The following is a 23,381-nucleotide window of genomic DNA, read 5'->3' on the forward strand; positions in this document are numbered from 1 at the left end:
TTCCCCATATACTCAAATTAATAATGTGCAATTTTAATAGGTCCTAGAGCATTCACACACTAGCATGTGGAAATAAAATTAATCAACTGACATGTCAGTTCCTAAAATGTAAGAAATGGAGTCTTTACCCTAGAAATGAAAACTAAGAACCATTTTCAGACTCTTTCATTGGGGGACAACTAGTTAGGCTCAACTTCAATCCTATAGGAGAGTTGAGCACTATGACTGATTGTTCCCTTTTGAATTTTGATTGAAATGAGAAATGATGCAAGACTAGGTAAAGTGATGCAAATTTGACTATAGTCAACATTAAACAGAAAGATACAAAACTATAAATTAGAATGTAAGCTCAAATCTAGAAATGAGATACATAAAGAAACTTGATTCTCAAATCTTGGCCTAAAACATTCAGATAATGGATCTAGACACCATAGTCCTGACAAACTTGTCCAAGTGCAAACAGGTGTCAAACCTATTATCAAGAACATCCAAATTACATTCCCTCTAAAATTTGGGTCAAACTGGCAAGACTATGGCACTAATTGACATAGTCTAAGAGTTTTTGCTTGTTCAAATTCTAGAACTATGTATCTCAGTCTGTTTTCTACAACTTTGCAACTTTTGGTTATCGAATTTGTAACTTGGACACAAAAAAGAGGATTTTTTTGTGTTGTATAGGAGTTTTCCTAAGTCAAAGCCCAATTAGGATCTAACCTCCACTACAACTATGATTGATCAATTAGAAAAGAGAGCTTACCCTTGGTAGGGCATATGCTAAATTTGAAGTGAAATGCTAAATTGACAAGATTACGCCTCAAGATTGATAATGGTGGTGATGCAATGCTCTTTAGATAAGTCCTCCAAGTGTTGATGCAATAAAATGATAAATCACAACAAAATCCACCATGAACACATACTTGAAGATAGGTTGTTGTAGCTTGATGATCCTTGCACTCAGATCCACTCTTGAATGAAAGAATTGAGTGCTTGAACATGAGACTTGTGGATTATGAAGGATGATCAAATGAATGAAAGATGATGCCTTTATTTAGGTTTTTCAAGGTATTTTCACATTTAGGCCAACTTCCAATGGTAATATGAAAATAACAGGACTAGATCACAAATGGTGAGAACCAACATTCTAACATGTTTGAATTCCAACATTACTAAACATGTTGCATCTTAACATGATGAAGACCACTTTTTTGACGATGGCTACCAAAAACTCAATTGGAATGAAGATGATTTAATGAAAGACAACTCTTTTAATATTTTTTGTATAGATTTGGAGTTCTCATGCTCTACATACTTACACATATAATTTTTTTAATGGTGTCTCCCACTTGGGGAAACACCATTAATGATATTTTATACCTTTTACTGTGATGAAAATACACTTACATGATTATCCATATGATTCTAATGATAATGATCAATGTTTTTATTATATGTTTCACAAACATGATATTTTTGTGTGATGATTACCATGCTTTCATATTATGTTTCAATTCTAATATACTTGTTTATATTTATGCTAACACATGTTTTATGACGATCATACACTTTCGTAATGTGTATCATGATGATTTCTCACACTTTTTGGTGCTTATAAGACCATTTATCTAACATTCATAGCTACTTTCACTTACTTCATAGCCCTACTTGGGGGCAATGTTTGGGGGCACCTTGTTTCCTACCATTGTATGTGCCTTCGTGAGAATATCTTAATTTATCTTTTTATAGTCATGTGATACAATCCTTACATATCTATCTTATCATTGGTATTTCCAAGGTTTAGATCATTTTTTTATTAGCACCTCAAGAATTTTCAACTTGACCCAAGTCAAGCAAGGCCACAAATGGGTGACCTCATCCCTTGCATGAACACTTTGCATTAATGCAAGGGTACAACCATGAAATTAACACCAATGAAGATTTGAATCTTAGTGAAAACATCAACATTGCCATGACTTAGCCATTGTACTATGCCATGAATGACAAGGTTTACATCACTTTTATGTATCTTTTCTACTCTCCAAATTAATTGCATTTTTTGTATGCAAGTAATTGGAGGGGGCATATAAGGTCACTAACACCCCTTGAATATGTTTTAGCGACTACCTCATAATCATATGCCAAATTCAAATGGTATCACATTACCTTTTTTTTCCAAATTATCTATTAATGTTGTCTTCCCTAGAAAGTATCCTTATTCCACCCCAAGTGGAAATATCACTTCCCTTTTTCTTTTTCTTTTTCTTTATTTATTTATTTTATTTTGGTAAATATAATTATTATTTAAATACATATAAGATGCTACTCATTTATTTTTACAAGTTTCAAGAGGGAGCACACAATACAAGGGAGCATGCACTAAAAAGTGGCACACACACACACACACACACACACACACACACACACACACACACACATATGTGTGTGTGTGTGTGTGTGTGTGTGTGTGTCTTTTTTTATGAGTGTTTATATTTATTTTCATGTTAACTACTCAATTGTACTTTAATATTTGTCCTTATAGTATTTTGTATGGAACTCAAAGTGGGGGCAAAATGTAATGGTAAAAAATTCATATCTTACATATTTTTTCTTTGTTTTAGACTCACTTTGACACAATTATGCTTTATGCAATGATAAATGTATACAAGTGATGTGATTTGTACTAGATCTTGGCACCTAACTTGAGCTTTGATCCCATCTACACTCACTTCTAGAGACCAGTCCTAATTCTTAGTTTATCCATTTCCCATATAGGTTCAAATTCCAAATTTGCAAGATTGACCCAATTCAACAATAGGTCGAAATGAACCTAAGCTTTTAAAATTCAAATTCAAAATTTGGTGCAACCTAACCCTTTTGATTAATCCATTATATGTTGGCTTAAAATGTGAAATGTATTACTTATCACCATTAGAGTTGATTTACTAACCCTGTTTCATTTTCATATTGCCTAACACCTAAATAGCCAACACATATTTGGATTATCATATAATTAGAACATCTTTATTGCATCACATATTTGCATCAACATCTAAGGCATACTATGGATAAGTGCCTACTAACTTCAATCTTTTTTTAATAGAAGTTGTTATATCGATATCCTAAGAGTTTTAAAGAGTCAATATTTGCCTCACAAACTCCTCTAAGGTGTTCCTAAATATCATTAGTGAGCTACACAAATCATAAACATAAAGGCAAACTAAAAAGAAAACATTTGACTTTAGTATAGATCAAATCTGCAAAACAATGTTTACATCTGCAAGTTTAGGTTAGATCAACAATCATATAGATTGCTTGCACGGTTTTAAAAATAACTGGGAATGATTGACAATAAATATCTTAAACTAAAAAGATTCATTCTATTAATTCTTACTTTATACAACCATTCCTTTATATATATATATATATATATATATAAATAGCTCCACAGACTTCTAATTATCCTAGTATAATTATTTTAAACTAAAATTGTACGTGGCAATGATTTTGGTCTCCCTTTCAAACATAAAAATATATTACATTATAATTTATCGATACGAGCATTTGAAATGTACACCCGACAACAGCAAAATTAAAAACAACTCCTTGAGAGTTCCGCTGAAGGAGGAAACGATTTTCTACAAGTTGTGGACGGCAGCAATTTTGTCAAAGGTGGACTGAATTACTGCAATTTTATAATACTCTGTTAGTAAGTATCCACGATTTCTGTGTGAATCCAAATACCAAATTTCGTAATGCCGGCAATCAATAATTTGGCTTTCAGCCGGCCACCCCAAATGGTACTTTTCCTCCTTCGATATTTCCTCCCTGTTTATCAGAACTAAAATAAAAAGCAAAACAAAAACCAACAAAATCATCACGAGATATCAATGTGGCTGATTTGTTTATCATTCCTTTTCTCTCCATATGATCGTCGGTATTGCCGACTAAATATTCTTGGGATCATCACTTCCAAGACAAATTTATTCATAATACAGAAGAATTTCTCAAAACTGACCTCAACAGAATGTGTGTTGGGGGTAATTTTGGGGGTGCCTGTTGAAACTACCAAATTCAGGGGATCAGATAATTTTATCTTGTTTTGGCTGGTAATGTCATTATGCATTCAGAATGTCGAGACAGCAACGGAAGAAAACTAGAGCGGATAAGCTTCCAGAGATTGTGGACTTCAGGTTTTTGCAGTTCCATGCAACAAAGGTGCTGTGCTTGTTTCGGAACCCATGTATTTTATGTTTACTTAGCTTCTGTATAAGACTTAATTTGATAAGAATGAAGAGAGCTGATGTGGAATTTCTTTAAGTAAGGCACTTGATATAGCCACTTGATATCCAATCTTGCTATTTGCAGCCATAGATTTAGTATAACGATACCTTGGAGACTTTAGTTTGAAACTAACTTCCATTTAAAAAATCGTCTGAGCATGTAATTATACTTTGATTGGTCCTCGAGGCCACCATTTTGGTATCTTAGCAGTAATCTTATCTGATATTATGTTAGTAGGTTTCAGAAATTTTCCAATTTCTGTAATGAAGAAAAATTCAATTACAAGAAGAGCCATTCATTACATTGCAATTGTAATGAGAGTTCATCTTCACTAACCAGGTGATGAGAAATAACTAAGCGGGCGGGCAAGGAGTGAAACCTGGTTTATGCTAGAAAGGGAACACTATTGAGCATAACCAGATGTAAATTCCACAGAAATAAGGTGAATCGTGATTCAAGAAGCCATGGTAAGGTTGTAGAGTAACAATTAAGGGTTAAATTCCAGTTGATCCCTGTTAACAAATCACAAAAATGAACTCCAAGCTTACACAACAACTCATTAAAGGCAACTCACAATCTCACCTAAAAAATTTACGAAGCCCTCCAAAAGCTTGGATCTAATTTAGTAAGTAGCTCTTAATTAACACTCGAATCATACACAAGTGAATGGGGTTGCCGTCGTTAGCAGGCCATTTCTGTCAAACCAGTGGTCCAATACCTCAATTTCTATAGACAGTGTTCACAATCACATATGCCAGCACCAATTTAAGTATTAGGGTCAACCAAATAGGTTAGGGTAGGGGGTCAAACTATGTTAGAGTTAACTATATGCTGATGAGGGGTGAGCATGTTTTATGTTTGTACATTGGCTTGATATAACAAAAACACAAACAAGGTGTTCAGGATCAACTTCAACAATTCTGGTGTGTCCTATTGCTTATCTAAATTGCACGTAAAGCATATCCATAGTATAGAGAGAAGCAATGTGCCTTTGGACCAGCAGATTAAAAGTGTGCATATACAGACATCAACTGGTAAGGTGCACGTCTCCCCTTCCTCACTGGTATCAGGTGATCTTGTAGCTCAGTGTGTTGTTCTTCCCTGCAAAACATAGTGCCCACAATCAATCAGTAGCACCACAACATTCAGCTTCAGTTTGACTGGCTGCTCCTAGCTATTGAAAACGGCCTCTCCTCACCAGTTTTCCCTTTTCGATTCCCCTTAGCCCTACCTCCATACCTGGGAGGCCACCTCAGCACAGGATAATACTACGAATAGTTGTCCTCAACTGCTAAAGCAGCAGAGCACATACCAGGACAGGGAGAAAAGCGTTGTTGTCCGATGGAACCTGAACAGATAACCCAGAACCATCAGAGCCAGGGACTATAGATAGTAGGGCCACCCCACCACTATAGAGATAGGACTGTCGACCAGGAGGACTGAAGAGAGACGAACAACACTAAAGCATGCCTCATTTATACAGGTGCACAGAGATTGAGTAAAGTAGTTTGAAACCTTGGAGACTTTAGTTATAACTAACTTCCATTTAAACAATCATCTGAGCAAGTAATTATAATTTGATTGGTCCTCCAGGCCACCATTTTGGTATCTTAAAATTAATCTTATCTCATATTATGTTCGTAGGTTTTAGAAGTTTTCTGAATTTTGCAACGAAGAATTACAAGAAGATCCATTCATTACATCGTAATTGTAATGAGAGTTCATCTTCACTAACCAGGTGATGAGAAGTAATTAAGCGGGCAAAGAGTGAAACCTTGTTTATCCAAAGGGCTAGAAAGGGAACACTCTTGTGCATAACCAGATGTAAATTCCACAGAAATAAGGTGAATCGTGATTCAAGAAGAGGTCGTAAGTTTGTAGAGTAACAATTAAGGGTAAATTCCAGTTGTTCCTGTTAACAAATCACAAACATGCAGTCCAAGCTTACCCCAACTCATTAAAGCCAACCCACAAGCTCACCCAAAAATTTATGAAGCCCGCCAAAAAGGAGCTTGGATCTAATTTAGTAACTACCTCTTAATTAACACTGAAGCATCCACCAATGAAAGGGGTTGCCGTATTTAGCAGGTCATTTCTGTCGAACCAGTGGTCTAATACCTCAATTTCTATAGACAGTACTCACATGTACGATTGCCAATACCAATCTTAGCATTAGAGGCAACTAAATAGGTTAGGGTAAGGGCTAGACTATGTTATAGTTCCCTATATGCTGATGAGATATGAGCATGTTTTTATGTTTGCACGTTGGCTTGATGTAACAAAAACACAAACGGACAAACAAGGTGTCCAGGATCAACTTCAACAACTCTCGTCTGTCCTGTTGCTTATCTGAATTGCACATAAAGCGCATCCATGGTATAGAAAAGCGCATCCATAGTATAGAGAAGCATTGTGCCTTTAGACCAGCAGATTAAAACTGTTCATGTACAGACACTGGTATCATGTGATCTTGTAGCTCAGTGTGTTGTTCTTCTCTGCAAAACATAGTGCCCACAATCAACCAGTAGCACCACAAGATTCAGCTTCAGTCTAACTGGCTGCCCCTAGCTATTTGAAGTGGCCTCACCTCACCAGTTTTCCCTCTTCGATTCCCCCACCTCCATACCTTGGAGGCCACCTCAGCAGAGGATACTAACATGGATAGTTTTCCTCAACTTCTAAAGCAGCAGAGCAACATAACAAGACAGGGAGAAAAGCGTTGTTGTCCGATGGAACCTGAACAGATAACCCAGAACCATCAGAGCCAGGGTCTATAGATAGTAGGGCCACCCCACCACTATAGAGATAGGACTCTCGACCAAAAGGACTGACGACAGACGAGCAACAATCAAGCATGCCTCATTTATACAGGTGCACAGAGATTGAGTAAAGCAGTTCTGCTAAGAACTGGAGAAAATAGCACTATCACTTTTATAGATAGTAGGAACCCCTCTTTCAGTGGGGGTTGGTTAGGTGAAAAGAAGGAAACGCAATTCCAAACAGTTTCACCTACCAAGTGCCACCAATCCACCATGTAGACCTCTGTGAGGAATGCACTTTTACTGCCATTAATAGATGACAATCTTCCTCCACCTGAATGTCACTTCTAGAGTTCAAACATTAAGAATTCGTTGGCATTGAACATGAAAATTTACCACATCAATAATCAAAGCACTGAGATTTGGGGTATTGCCCAGTGAATCTACCCTACCTCCCCTGCAATCAAAGGCTATGGAATAGCATGAGTTGTTATTTTGATGCTTATTTTTCCCTTCAAATGTCTTGTTACTGGCCCTCTTAATGTTAGAGGGATAGTTTTATCATGTTCCAAATACATTATAGGCCCAGACTGGATCAGACTTGTTCAGTCCGTCCCAAAAATTGCTTTGGACTGGATCTGGACCAGACCTGGCAGATCTATGAGTGTGTGCAATATAAATTAGATCAAAGAATTAGACTTATGTCAAGGAATAAGAATAGAAAAGGAAAACGTTCTGTCTTGTGACCTTTTGTAGTTTATTAACTCAAGGCTTACATACTAAAAGTTTAAAAGCCAACCAAATGACAGTATGACTTTGAATTAAACCTTGCTCGATATAAATTGGCATTCAGTCATTGCATCAGTACCATCTATTAGGAGGACTTTGGATTAAACCTTGCTCTACATAGACTCACATTCAGTCATTGCATCAGTATCCTCTATTAGAAATTCTATCAGGTCAATTTGCATTATGCATTCTTAGGATGTGGTCCCATAGAGGGATCTCTTAAAATAGTTTCATGGAGGAGGAGGTCAAATAAAATAAAAAATGCTATGGGATTAATTATAATCTTTTTCTGGTAAATAGGATCCATTACTTTTTAGTTTGTAATTTTATGTAGGTGCATTTGGGGTGGGGCTAAAAATTTTCCCTGCCAGCTTAAGAAATTTTTCTCCCTCTTATAAATCATCTGGAGTTTTTAAATTCCTGGAAATTGATTTTTTAATTATTTTATATTTATATACACTGTTGAATTGAATATGCAAAATAATAAAATTCATGAAACCACCAGTTTCTTATTTTTTGGAGCTTAAATTTTTAAACTGAAACTGCACTACAAAATTTCTTGGAATCACCCACTTAAAAATACTTGAACAACACCCACTGAATTGTTTTTTGGAAGCCCCCCATTGAACTGCAGCCTTACCCATTTTTATGTTTCACCCTGGTATTGCAAAAACTTATTTCCAGTATAAAGTATGACTGATATTTTATAAAGACTGTATAATTCTGATGGAAATAATAATTTATTTGAAATATTTTTCCGAACAAGCAGTATTGGATTTCATTTATCTTACCTAGTTCATTAAAGATCTAACCAAATTGTGTTAGTAAGAGGATAAGATGCTGAGATTTTTGTTGCATTTAGGGACTGTGAAATTGTGAGATTCATAGGCAGGGAAAGTGTGCTTATCACGATCTGAATTAGGACTTGCGCCTGACAATGTCCCTTACAATTACAGATTCCCAATGACTGGGACAAACTTGTTGTGTCTGTTATTTCTGTGGAAACTGGAAAGGCTATTGCCAGAACAAACAAAGCAATCGTACGTGGTGGAAATTGCAAATGGTTAGAAGATGTTTCTGAATCTGTACGGTTTCTACAAGATGACAACTCAAGAGAGCTTGAAGAAAAACTTTACAAATTTGTCGTTTCCATGGTAGGTTACTAGACTATACTTTGAGCTTGTGCTTTTACACATTATCTTACCTTTGATTGAGTTTCTGGAACATATGTTACTTAACTTGTACAGGTATAGATTTATAAGATCGAAAATTCATGATTGCATAACCCTCCATATCTTTTGTAACCTTGTATTATCCAGGGATCAGCACGGTTAGGCATTCTTGGGGAAGCTACTGTAAATTTGGCTGATTATTTGAATTCAAAGGAGTTAATCTGGATTAAACTGCCCCTGAAAAAATGTAATCACGGCACAATCTTGCATGTAAGTTATTAATTGTTAAATTTATACAAAATTACTAGGCATTCAGATCATACAAAATTAACTGAAAATCAGCCACTGTGAATCCTGTAACGTAAAGTAGCTGATCTTTACGATAAATTTTAAACGAGTGAGATGGCATATAACCATAGATTATGAAACTTAGTACTTCAAATTTAAGGATGCCAGAGGTTGCATGTTTTGATTTACCTCATAGATTCAATGACAGAAAATGTACCCAAACCTGTTGATGCTGATTTCACACAAAGAAAATGACTCAGAAAAAAGAAAATAAACACTATTATTTATACAGATGAATTGACGTCTTATATTTTTTACAGGTCAAAATACAATGCGTTACTCCAAGATCTGGCTTCAGGTGTGAATTTTGTAGTTATAAGGGTTCTTTTAAATATCAAAAGTATTCTGCTGGATATTTAAAAATTATATATATGCATTCAATGGCAGAGAATCAGAAATCAGCAGCACAACTGTTAAGGAACAGGCTGAGCAGATTTCGGTCTTTGATGGGGAAGATGATCGATCTGAAGGCTCTGTCCGGAGTCAAAGATCATTTAATGGAACATCGAAAAGCACTTTACAGCAAAGGGAATCAAAATATCAGGTGAGATGCCAGGAACTTCCACATGTACAGAACAATAAATTGTGCCATGAAAAGGATTATTATTATTAGTCTATAAAGGCTTTGCATAATAACTGTCTAAAACTGAGACCTGAAATTAAAGATTGAAAAGAATTCCGACCGGGCAACAAAAAGCAATAATAAATAGTGACCTTATATGATTGCCAGTTTTCTAAACCCTCGAATGTTACAGGTCCAGCATGTTTACAAATGGTAGTCAAAAGCAAGGTTCTTTTCACATTTTTAAGGAGTGCGTGAAATTCAACCTACAAGAAAAATTTTGGAGTTTGAAATTTCTTAGCTCTTACTTTTGTCAAATACCCTTCTCTTATAATTATCTGTATATTATTATTATTTTATTTCCTTTATCAAAATTTTATTTTATGCCATATCCTTTCTCATGATCAAGGATCAGAAATCCCACTAGGGCTGTCATTAGCAAAGTTGCCAACAATTGCACAAACCTATACTCAAAAGAAGGTTATGCATAACTTTTCTTAATTTATTTGCCCTTGACATCCATCATTCATTGCCATAGATGTTTGTCTAAAGAATGGTATACATATAGAACACAATGTCATCATTCTAGTTAGATACCCAACAAATAAATGTATTAATCCTCCAATTGTTCACACAAATAACAGACTTTTTGATTCTGTCCTTTCGTCAAGATTGTTTAACTTCTTGTCCAGAACACATTTAATCACATTTGCATAAGGAACGATAAATTATAGATGTAATCATATATGTTGACTGCCCATTCATAGTAGAGGTTATACATTAAAAATAATATAGCAACATCGATATCCTAAAAAGAAAAATACGACATTTCACAGAACAGGAGGGAACTTGATGAGATAGCTTTGGTATCACTGTTACGAGATCACTCTTCCCACCCAAGAAACTACAACACAACAAAGCAGCCATTATAGATAATATGGTAGCATGCAAAAACATCCTTAAATGCAGACCTAGAGATATGCTATCCATTGATTGGGAAGTAAGCTAATAAGCACCTTGGCAGTGGCAGATTAACAGTAATAGCAAAAACCTTATAAAGGAGCCCTCTATCCTAAGTGCAACACCATTTAAATTTCTTATCGTGCCATAGTCAATGGTGACTTAACAAGTTTTTTAAATCCATGATACGATGGGCACAAGGGTTGTCCTCGGTGCCTCTGAGCACCTCTCTTACATATAAGTTCGTTCTTCCACTTCTGGCTAGAATTTCCTCTTCATTCAAACCGCTATATATGATTTGGCATAGTGTCCATGCCCAACCTATTGATATAGAATTTTAGAAAATGTTATGTGCAATCCGGTGAAATATAAACTTGCAACTGTTATTTTTGGAGGAGGCAAGTAATGGATATTATAGGATATCTCAGAAAAGATCAGGAAAAATATTTTATTTGAAGCATGCTAAATTGGGCATCTTGTTGCCCTGGTAAGCTTAATAATGTTCGTGTTTTTTGTGAAATTGGTTGTGTTGGTTGATCACATATACATGCACTCTAGAATGTAAAGTTATCCTGTATATTCAAGTTTATATGGTACCAGAGCCAGTTGGTTGGTTTTTGTGTGCTTGTTGTTTGAGAGCATTTGCCTGAATTGAGTCCTAAGTGGAGGGAAGGACATGACAGGACACTGCAAATTAGTTGCCAGAGCATGGTGCATGCAAGATGACTGCGAGAAAGCACAGGTAGTGAAATATAGTACCTGTGGACAGCAATCATCTTCAAGGAGAGAGACTGTTTTATAGCGCAATGATATTGTATGCATGTGTGGAGCACTCAGATCACCAGCCTCAGGCATACAAGGCACCAAGAAGAATAATTAAATGAAAAGTAGAACAGTGTGAATGTGAGAGAGGCAGCTGTGAATGACCTGCATGAGTGCATAGACGGATTGGTCCATGCCATTCTGATGTTTCCACAGGCTCGAGGTATGAGATCTTAGGTGCGTAGAGTGAAGTTCTCAAATAATCTGTTATTTTTATTAAAAAATAATCTTTCTTTTTTTTCAATTTTTAGTAATTCAAAATTTTACTTGTTTTTCAGTCTTTAGGATGCACCAATGCATAAGTTATGTAACTTATACAGTGGTGCATTCTAGGGGCTGGATAACCTTTTCCCATTTTCAGCAATCTAAAATATTTATTGGAGATGGTCGACCATCCTTAGGGTGAAACACTCAATTTTTTTATTTTTTATTTTTAATTCAAAATCAATAAATAATGACAGTTATATTCTTTTTCGTGGGACCCCACAACACACTTAGCCCTAAATGACCAAAAAGGAAGCCTACCTCTTTCATTCTAATTCATTTTTAGATGCTTCAAAAAAAATGTCATCAAGTTGGCTAGAAAAAAAATATTTGGAACAAGATTTGAAGGTGTAGCTAGAGAAATCAACATCAAAGAAGATTTGAAGGAAGATTTTTTTTCAATTTGTACTTGCATTATCTTTTTTTTTTATTGAGGTCTAGACTTGCAAGCACGACAGCCCAGCAAGGGCTTAAAGCTTGTGAGCCACCAGCCCAGCAAGGGCCTTCACGAAGTAGTTTTTGCCACCTAATATAGGGGCACAAGCCTATAGGCTAAAACCCTTTTGGCTAAGAGACAAGGATTGAGGGGCATCCACTCCGCCAAATTTGCCCAAGGCACAATCTCGACCTCATCCCTTATGATGTCAGAGTCTTTGCACTCAAGAAGACTTGATCCCTAGTGGGCTCATTTGGAACCATTCAACTTCACTAGTAAACCAAGGGCCCATTGACTCATTATCTTTTTACAAAACAACATGGGCAACAATAGTGAGAGTGACGAATATGTAATGGAAGAAAGAAATCTGATAATTTCATCCTTACTTAGGGGTTCATTAAGGTGTGGGAATGTTGTGGATGAAGGAGAATAGTCACCAAATCCATTTGAATGTTATTCCAGCGTCTTAAAACTTATACAAAAGGACCTTTTAATTTTTAAAAAACTCATATTCAATGTGTGAAATTTATAAATAGACACAAAAAATTGGGGGGTAATAGAGTGAAGTTGTGCCATATTTACGAAACAATTTCTAGAGAAAGCTACACTAGGGTATATTTTCATCTCTTGTGCTTGACAAGACATGAGGTTAAGGTGTCTCTAGATATAAAGGAGAATGAGAAGGTAAAGATTAATAGATTGTATATGGAAGTAGAAGCAAGGTCTCAGGGTGTGTTAATGCTAACATAATTTGCATAATTAGTTATACCTATACTATCCATGGTTGCTAGTGGTAGTGGTGATATTTCCACAAAAGGAAAGAGAGAGACTAGTTTTAGTGAGAAGAAGGAGAGTTACAAGTATGTTCAACATGTAAACACATAAGATGGCAGGTTCTTCCATTCCCAAATTTCTTTATGCCCATGCAATCCCCTTTAATGTGGTGCATTCTTCTTTTTTTTTTTTTCAAAACTATAGCTTTTGTTAGTCCCTCGTTCACCCTCTAGAGAACATAATCTACATGCTATCCACCTTGACAAAGAATATTCTAAGGAAAAATTGGTGATGGAGAACATGACGCAAACTTGGATTCAAATGGAGAACTCTATTATCACGGATGAGTGAACCAATATTAGACATCAACCATTTATCAACATCATAGTCACATGTGCAATTAGCTCTTATTGTTTTAGAGCTAATAATTGATGGAAACGATGTGAACTTTCAATTTTACATTTTGAGAGAGGCCATAAAGAATGTTGGGGATTCAAATATTGTACAAGTGGTCTTTAGTTTGGCACTTGTGCAAATTAACTAGCATGATGGTGGAGAGACATTTTTAAAAATTGTTTGTAATATTTCTTACTCCATCTCACCTATTGTAGATAGCCTTGGAGAGATTTATGAGACATTTGACTGCATGTTTGGACATATGAAGCAAACAATTTGTAACAAGGCCTAATTTGTAATTCTATGACTTGCATGTCAAGCCCATTGTGAAGCAATAGTGGAATATTGTGAACACCATGCTTCATAAGGCAACATTTTCTCTAAATCTTACTAAAGAATAGAATGTTTTCTTTTTTGTGATGACAAAGAGATAAAAGAAGGGTTAATGAAGGCACTTCAAAAGATGTATTTAAGTGAGGAGTCGATATAAATAAACCATTCCTAATGGAACCCTCCATATTTAGCAATATATCATGCAAATCATTTACATTGACGTTTGAAACATCAAAACGAATTGCTTGAATTTGGACCCTACATATAGGGTAATTTCATCAACTCTAATATTTATAGGCAAAGAGCTCTAGTATGGATGATGAAATCTTTTCTCCATTGATCTCCATCTTGCTTCTCTTTGCTACTCTTTGTCATATTTGTGTCTAATTTATTTATCAATTTTTGGTTTGTTTTTAGTTTAGGTGTGTTCATTGATTATTATCTTCTATTGTTTGGTTTTGTTTTCTTTTTTTTGTTGGTCTATTGGTCAAGATTTATCATTTTTCCCTAGCTAATTTTACTTTCAGTATGTCTGCTTAGTACTGAGTTGGAATGAAACAATAGTAGTATGAAAAAAAGGGGAGGTAAGATTTGACTGATTAGTAGTCCTTTCTAAGTATGGTAAAAAAATATATAGAGATCAAAGACACTAAGTCCTTTAAGAAAGTTCTCATAAATGATGAAAGGGTTGAGATTGGTGAAGGCGTTTGTTTTAAGAGTGCAAACAGACATACAAAGATCGTTCAAGGGCTAGAAGTAGTAGTTCTTGAGCAAGGTGAGTCCAAATGTTGAAATACAGACGATGTTAAAGAATGAAGAGTAGAGACTCATGAATGTTGCTAATTTTTGTATGTCTTGCTCCTCAAATGCTACCATCTAAGAAAATTTTAATGACTAGATTGGATTTGTGTAAAGAAAAAAAACTTTGTAATTTTCCCTTTCTTACATGAAGCAAAAAGATATTTTTGTAATATGTAGAGAAGAATGATCTTAAAAAAATCCTAGAATGTATTAGTAAAACCAAAGAAATGAGTTTGAGATAAATTGGCGAACTCATGAAGAGAGCACTACAATATACAAATTCAAAATTTTCTTGTTACAACCAACTCATCAAAGAGCTACAACCACCTTACACAAACTTTATTAATAAGCTACAACAACTAACCCATTACTTGTGTAAACATATATTGTATTATACCTTTAATGATAAATTGGAAGGATATGAAGGTTTACTCATTAAATTTGAATATGACTCCTAAAACGTGTAGAAACAAGTAGAAATATCTACACAAACAACCTTAATGATAGTAAGAATTTATGAAGATGTATAAAAATAATAAAATGAATGTGTTTTGCAACAAAATGATCAATTGATTTCCTATCCTTTGAGGTAGTACATCTCATTTTGCAAATTCATCATTGTGCTTACTTTCAAAATACCATTGAGGTCTACAAAACACAAGGGGCAAATGCATGAAGAAAACATATCAACTAGAGAAAATTTTTTTGGGGCTGAACCTCTAACAAACACCTTCAATTTTTTAATATAGATTTAAATAAGTGTTGAAGGACCACCTTTTGGCTAGCACATTGATAGACCTTATCAATTAGAAAGTACATATATCAATGGCATATAATACTAGCTTCTATTTGGCCTTCTTATGTTTATGACTAAACTGAGTTTCCTACATTGTAGCATGAAAAATAAGATCAATAATTTTCTATAATCCTTTATACACATCGCTTGGCTTAGTGTCTAGATATATTATTTTATCCTTTTTCACATAAAAAAACAAAGTACTTTGTCCCTTGAAATTAAACTAAAACTAATATAGTAAGTTTTGTTCAAACTAGGAACATACCTAGTATTTTGTACTAAAATTTTAATATTGAGTTCAATTTTTACATCATTTATTCCTCTTTTTATCACCAAGAAAAATAAAACCCCTTTGACTATCATCAACATTTAACCTAAACTACTATCCTTTTAGCATGTGAAGTGTCTAGATTAAAGAACCAACGATTCTGTTAACACTATTTAAAAAAAACTCATTAGTGTAAACTCTGAATCATGGTTTTTCTCAATAGTAACCACCACATTCACTTCATCTTGTGGCTTGTAGAATATTGGATCATATTTTCTTTTTTGGCAACCTTTCTTAATGTGCCGAATCATTGCACCTTTTTCTATGGTGTGAAGTAAAGGATAACTATAATTTGTACCATGAAACTAAGTGACAAGGACATTTTCTAAATTCCTAGAAGGAGCTTCACTTATTTATCCCTATGAACACTACTCTTGAAATAGATGTGAAGGCCTTTTCAAAGGTCAAAGTGGCTTTTCATCAATAGGTTGAAAAATTCCACAAATTGTCAAAGGAGAAACACAAAATTGTGATGATCAAAGCAACCATATCTTCCTCCTCTACTAGTTTGTTAATCATAACAAGTTAATCCCTAACATCATTGAGTTTGAATAGATGCTCTAACAAAGAGCCATTCTAATGCAATTTAATAGAAAAATGATATATTTTTTAAATACAAAATTTGACATTTGTTAGAAGTTTGATAATTGTCTTTCAAAATCTTCACAATGTACTAATAAACATGGATTTATGGACGTTGGGGATAAAATCATCAAACATAAAAAAAAAAATTGAGTTGTAATAGGGCTTCTATGGAATATTTTTCAAACTCATTTGAATTGTCAATTAATCTAGTTTGTGTCTAAATTGTGCTCTACAACACATTTGATACTCAACAATAGTGACTATTTCATGACTTCGTATATTGAAATTTTGACCATTCAACTTATGGTTATTTAATAAAACAAAATTCTAAATATTGGTCATTGCACATCAGAGATATATCAACACACAAAATTCAAAGCCTAACAATCTCTTTTAATTTAACTTAAAAGTAAAGTTTTATTAAAACCCCAATACTTAGATTTTGCAAAAACCTACAAAGTTTAAACTACATTTCAATTTTTCTTTGAAAACCCTAAAATTAAGAATTCCTCAATAGTATAATTTTTTTGTGGATTATGGATGTTCTCCATGTAATAGAATTGTTTGGATTGTGCTTGCAATGCATGGTAAAAAAAAATTGTATGTTTCACATATGCTTAGGTAATGCCTATAAAGAAAGGGTTGGTTTTTTAAATTGGATGGAAAATCAGTTATCTAACATTTTATTGTTGTTTGTGGGTGATTTTAACATATTAGAAAGCAAAGAAGATAAGTTAGGGGATTGTAGATTTGATTGGAAAGGTAATGAACTTTTCAAGTAGTTTAAATTAGCAAAAAAAGAATAATGTTATTTATCCTCTGTTATGTTGTACGACTAGGAGTAAATAGGTTTAGTTTAATTAGAGCAATTTTTTTTTTGATGGAGGTTTGTCCAGAATTTCATTTTTGCTATCTGATACAAGAGTATGAGAACCTCTTTGGCTAAGAGCCAAGGACTAAGGCGTGTCCATTCTGCCGAATTTGCCTTAGGCACGATCCCAACCTCATCCCTTATTCATGTTGGAGTCTTACACTCAGCAAGACTTGATCCCTAGCGGGCTCATTAAAAAACTTTCAATTTCACCAATAGACCAAGGGCCCATTGAAACTTGGAACAATTTTTGAAAAGGAACAAAATGAATTTTATCTAGACTTATAGATTCCACCTTGACATAAGTTTTTTATAGGTCTCTCTAATTGTTAACAATAATATGGTGCAAGTCCTTCCATATTCTCTAACCATTACCCTATTGAAATGGAATTTCATGTGTCTTCCATTAGGTTTTCCTCTCAAACATTTAAAAGGATTATTTAAAATTAATGATTCTCACCTACAAGACCAATCTTGTAAAGTGGTTTTAATCAATATCTGGAACTTGACTTTTGTGGTGAATTAGTTAGATTCTGAATTTGAGAGTTAGGAGAAGTTTGTTGTTGTTGCTTGAAAGTTTCTAAGGATGTATGGGAAATATAAAGCTAGTTTTATAGCTAAGAAAAACAAAGCTCTTTAGGAGAATTTCATCAACATTGAGGAGAAACTTTAAAACTCCATTTTTTATGAAAACCTATATTGCTAGTAATGTGTATCAAACACCAATTAAGATGTGAATTGTCGTGTAAAGGGAAATGTGCTAAGCTCAAATCCAAACTTAATTGTTTTAAACTAGGGGATAAATTTACAAGCTATTATTTCAAGTTCATTAAGTTCAAACACATAAGAGAGAAGGTTGTTGCCATCAATGTTGATATTGTGTCATTTAATGTTTTAAATCAAATAAAAAGTGTTTTTTATGAATTTGATTAACTCAATTTTACCTTTAAGGATGAAGGTATAGAGAGGGAAATGCTAGAGAAGCCATTACAAAAATTATGCCTTATAAACTAAACAATCTTATTTCAAATTGTGAGATTTTGCCAAGATCAAGAGGCAATGGAAAACACAAATAAGAGAGAACAAAATAGATGATAGAAATAAACTGTATTCTATCAAGATGAAAAATATGATCAACTAGATCATTAAGCATTACATACAATGAATATAAGCCTGCTTATATAGGCAAGGCTATATGGATATGTGAGCACACAAACATGACATGTGGCTCAATAAGAAACAAGGGTAGGTAGGAGAAATAATATAATAGTCCACATGAGGTGGATCACCCATTGAATGTGGAGTGTAACAACAAGATCACACCATAAAAGGTGTAAATTCTCCTACACACACTATCCCAATATGGCACAAACACCCAAGTGTCTCATACCCAAACTATTATGAAATGCATTTCCTAAGTAAACTTAAGTATGGTGTAATAATATCCATGATGAATAATTATTTACACCAACACCCCCCCTTAAGTGCAACTTAGGGGAATGCACTAAAGTCTACAATACAACTAAGCAATGCAAGATGGGTCCCGGCTACTAGGCCATGTTAGGTACCCATGTACAAATGCAAATGCATGAAAACCAATGCAATGAAATCTCTCACAAAGTGGGGAAAGAGAGAAAAACCCAATGGGAAAAAACCCTACCCCAAAAGAGAGATGAAAAACTAGATACAAAGAACTCTCATAGAAGTATGTGAAGGACAAAACCCCATGTGAGGAAAAATTCCCCCCCATATGAGAGAAGAAGAGAAGCTAGGAAGCCCCCCCTCAATGTGGAATCTACACCAATGATAGAAGCTCGATGTATGAAGAAACTACTCCACAAACGTCAAACAACATTCCTCCCCTTAGGAAAAAACAAAACCAAAGGTGTATCCATGAAGTCTCCCCAATCATGAAGGGAAGATGAATGAAGAAAACTCATGATGAAAGGAATCTCTGAAAACTGCTCAAGTGTCCCCATGTCAATGTTGAAAAATACCCCCTCCAAAGGTGGTAAACTATGCCACACTGCTGAAAAAGGCACTCTAAGATCTAGTGGAGATGGATGTAGAACATGTCCCAAAGACTCACATGTCTCCTCAAAAGATAAAGAGACCTCCTCCAACTGTTGTACATAAGTATCCACAATCATGTCAACCTTGAAAGAATGATCATGTAGAGAATGAACAAGAGGGTCAGAGTGTTCCCTCGCAATAATCAAAGAAGGATCACCTTCATCAAAGAGAAGATGAATGTCATCAATGATGTCTCCCAAATCTACAATGTAGGATTCCACAAACAAACCTGCAATGTCGTTCAAGTAATCATCCCATGAATCTAAAGCTAGAAGACAATGAATATCCTACTGCACTGAATCACATGAAGGAAAAACTGTTGCACTATCCGCATCATCAGGTGCAATAGGTGATGTGATATCAATATGAGGAGATGAAATATAAGACTCAAGAATGGGTTCACATGTGAGAATCCCCATGTTCAAGTGCCCAAAGTTCTCCTCAAAATATGAACCATCACAAGAAGTGTGATCAACATGTGTAGAATCATCAAATGTGAAATCATCATCATCAACAAAATCTAAAAAGGAGTATAACCGAGATGCATGATCAACCACCCCAGTCGCAATGATAGCTCTAGTCTCCAAATCTCTAATGAAAACTGACTCAGGTGTGAACTCCACAACTCTCTTAGTTGCGCCATGTGTGATTTGATAGATGGAAAGGAGATTGTTTGTCAAGTGGGGTACACACAACACATCATTGAAGGAGTTATCCCCAATGTCAATAGATCCTTTCCCAATCACATCCATGTATGTATGATTGCCCATCAAAATCTGTGGCATGGTGCAAGGCTCAAATGTAGAGAACATAGACTGTGAAGATGCCATATGATGAGAAGCCCCTGAATCTAGAAGCCATCTCTCTGAATCATGACTAGTAGTAGCACATAGAGCTTTTCCTTTTCTTGTCCCAAAAGAGTGAGTCTTCCCACTTGTAGAAGCCATGAATGCTTGCCCTTTTCCTTTTGAATGTGAGGAAGTGGAAGTTGATGAATCATCCTTCTTGTAGACATTAGGCAAATCAATGTTATGCTTTTTGATGATATGTGTGAGCTCATCAATCTTCTTAGAATGGCAACGACGCTCCTCATGACCAAACTTTTTACAATAGGCACAAGTAGGTCTCTCCCTCTTTGGTGAGTTATCCCTCTTGGAAGAGGATGAATCTCCTTGTTGTGGAGAAGATGGTGCTTTGTCCTTAGGCTTTGATTACCATTTATTCTTGTTTGAGTTGTCCTTTCCTTGATTTCCTTTGTTCCCTTGATTTGCCACTAATGCTTGAGACTTAGAATCCTTAAGAATGCCCATGCTTATCAACCTAGTTTGTTCCATCATCAACATTTCATTGAAAGCATCAAATGTAGGCATTGTGTAGCTTGAACCCATTGTCATCCTATGGGTTTGGAAACTAGAAACAAATGTTGCATATTCTTGTGGAAGCTTGCCTATCAAGTTGAATATCAATTGAGTATCCTTCTTATCAATGTCACAATCTTTGAGTTGTGCCCTCAACTCATTTGCCTTAGTGACATAATCTTGTATAGTATCAAAGTTCTTGGGATCTAACATGGTGAGATCACTATCAATTTGATATCCCCTAATCTCATCAACTTGACCATACAAGTCTTGAAACTTTTGCCAAGCATCCTTGATTAGAGTACACTTCTCAATATGAAAAATGAGATCCTTTGATACATACTTTCTTAAGGTACCAATTGCCATGATATTTTTAGTGAGCCAATCCAAGTGACCAACTGGATCAACCTTAGGATCAGTAGGAGCAACAATAGTTCCATCAATGTAATGAGTTAGTCCTTTTTCCATAAGTTTACTCCATGCATCAATTTTCCAAGTAGCATAATTATGAGGAGTTAAGGGAGGAAACTTAGAAGAACCCATAGCAGCAAAAAAGGAAGGAACACAAGAGCACAAAAGCATAAGAGACACCCCCCCAAATTAACTCAATCAAAGTACCCCCCAAAAATGATGATTTTGGCACTTTATATGTAGTGTGTGTATGATAGGTCACTTGCAAAACAAGGCTAAGTAGACTTCTGATTTCAATTTACAACTTCTCAAAATGAGATCTAAGAGACTTCAACAAATACTGCTAGTGATCTAAACTGAGATCCAAGCAAAATGCAAGTACCAAATATGCCAAAAATGGCCAAATAATAAAAGTACAATTTTTACTCAAAATCACTACAAACAAATGGTAGATTATGAAAGTAGATGAAAAAATATGCGCTTTCAAAAAAAACGGCACCTGAAAAGGAGTCCATATGAGCCCAAACGAAGCCTCCAAAGTTGTAAAAATCGGGATTTTGCAATTTCCAAAAAAATTGTATCCGAAAATCAAAAAAATTCTACACCACTGTACAGATCACAAAATTCTACCCCAAAACAAAAAAAAATTTCTCCTAAAAACGAGTCCGGATGAGTGAGATATCGCTATTTGAAAATTGCTTGCAAAATTATAATTTCTGGAAAATTTCCGCCGCAGCGTCAAACTTCAAATGCCTCTAGATTTGGCCTCCGAAGTCCGATTTGGATGAAACAAAAGGCAAAACTGACTTTCTTGGACCTCCTCAATCCAATGGTAACCTCAAATTTGACCCATCAAGCTTCAATAATAACTCGCAATAGAAAACTCCAAAATACACAATACCAAATAGCATCAATTTCTCTCAATTAGCAAACCAATGACACTCTAATGGCTCTAATACCATGTGAGATTTTGCCAAGATCAAGAGGCAATGGAAAGCACAAATAAGAGAGAACAAAATAGATGATAGAAATAAACTATATTCTATCAAGATGAAAAATATGATCAACTGGATCATTAAGCATTACATACAATGAATATAAGCCTGCTTATATAGGCAAGGCTATATGGATATGTGAGCACACAAACATGAAATGTGGCTCAATAGGAAACAAGGGTAGGTAGGAAATAGGTGTGGTTAATTAGGAGAAATAATATAATAGTCCACATGAGGTGGATCACCCACTAAATGTGGAGTGTAACAACAAGATCACACCATAAAAAGTGTAAATTCTCCTACACACACTATCCCAATATGGCACAAACACCCAAGTGTCTCATACCCAAACTATTATAAAATGCATTTCCTAAGTAAACTAAGTATAGTGTAATAATATCCATGATGAATAATTATTTACACCAACACAAATAAATTGAATGAAACATGTTCTCCTTGGATGATATCAATGAACATTGTAATTGATACGCTATAAATTTAAAAGGCACTAGGATTTAATAATCCTAGTTGTATTCTACAAAAAGAATAAAGACTGAATTGGTTCTTGGTTCTAAGATAGTAGGGGGGAAATGCTAGAGAAGCCATTACAAAAATTATGCCTTGTAAACTAAGCAATCTTATTTCAAATAAATTGAATGGTATGTTCTCCTTATGAGATCAATGTTGTAATTGATACACTAAAAATTTAAAAAGCACTAGAATTCAATATTCTAGTTGTATTCTACACAAAGAATAAATAATGAATTGGTCCTAGGATAATAGAGGTTCACAAAGAGTCTATTTCAACCAATCTATTGGGTAAAAATATCAACAAGATGGTGATCAAATTTATCCTCAAATAAAAAATTGGAAGCCTATAACTTTGTTAAATGTCTCGTATAATATTTGTGTTAGTCATTGCTTTAATATATTACAAGGGCTTGCCTCAAATCATTGCTCCCTCTCAAGTTGAATTTTTGGAAAGGTGTATTTTAGAAAGTACATTGACTAGTTGGGAAGAAATATTGCGGCTTAAAAACTCTTAGCCAAAATGTTTCCATGGCCCTAATTGATTTTGAAAAAACATATGATAGGATCGAATGGGAGTTTATCCTTTTGGTGATGAAGTTACTAGGTTTTGGCTGAAATTTTTGCAAATATGTTGACATGTTTTTCGAGGATGCTTCTACCCAAGTTAGTGTAAATAAGGAATTGTTATAGATTGACATTCTATGAAGTTATTGAAGGTACTTATATGCTTATATCCTGC

The 23,381-nt window shown here is 34.8% G+C and overlaps 1 protein-coding gene across 2 annotated transcripts in view; it reads left to right on the forward strand.

Annotated features, from left to right (window-relative positions):
• Positions 1 to 3,660: 3,660 nt before the first annotated feature.
• The window catches only part of LOC131063154 (uncharacterized), a 91,937-nt gene continuing 72,216 nt past the window's right edge, over positions 3,661 to 23,381 (forward strand). For both annotated transcript variants that reach the window (XM_057996927.2, XM_057996928.2), the window contains exons 1-5: positions 3,661 to 4,212; positions 8,783 to 8,980; positions 9,146 to 9,268; positions 9,607 to 9,644; positions 9,734 to 9,890. In XM_057996927.2, the coding sequence (XP_057852910.2) occupies positions 4,126 to 4,212; positions 8,783 to 8,980; positions 9,146 to 9,268; positions 9,607 to 9,644; positions 9,734 to 9,890 (603 nt within the window). In that variant the 5' untranslated portion in view covers positions 3,661 to 4,125. The remainder of the gene's footprint in view (positions 4,213 to 8,782; positions 8,981 to 9,145; positions 9,269 to 9,606; positions 9,645 to 9,733; positions 9,891 to 23,381) is intronic.

Source organism: Cryptomeria japonica, chromosome 11 (genome assembly GCF_030272615.1).
Source record: "Cryptomeria japonica chromosome 11, Sugi_1.0, whole genome shotgun sequence".
NCBI lineage: Eukaryota > Viridiplantae > Streptophyta > Pinopsida > Cupressales > Cupressaceae > Cryptomeria > Cryptomeria japonica.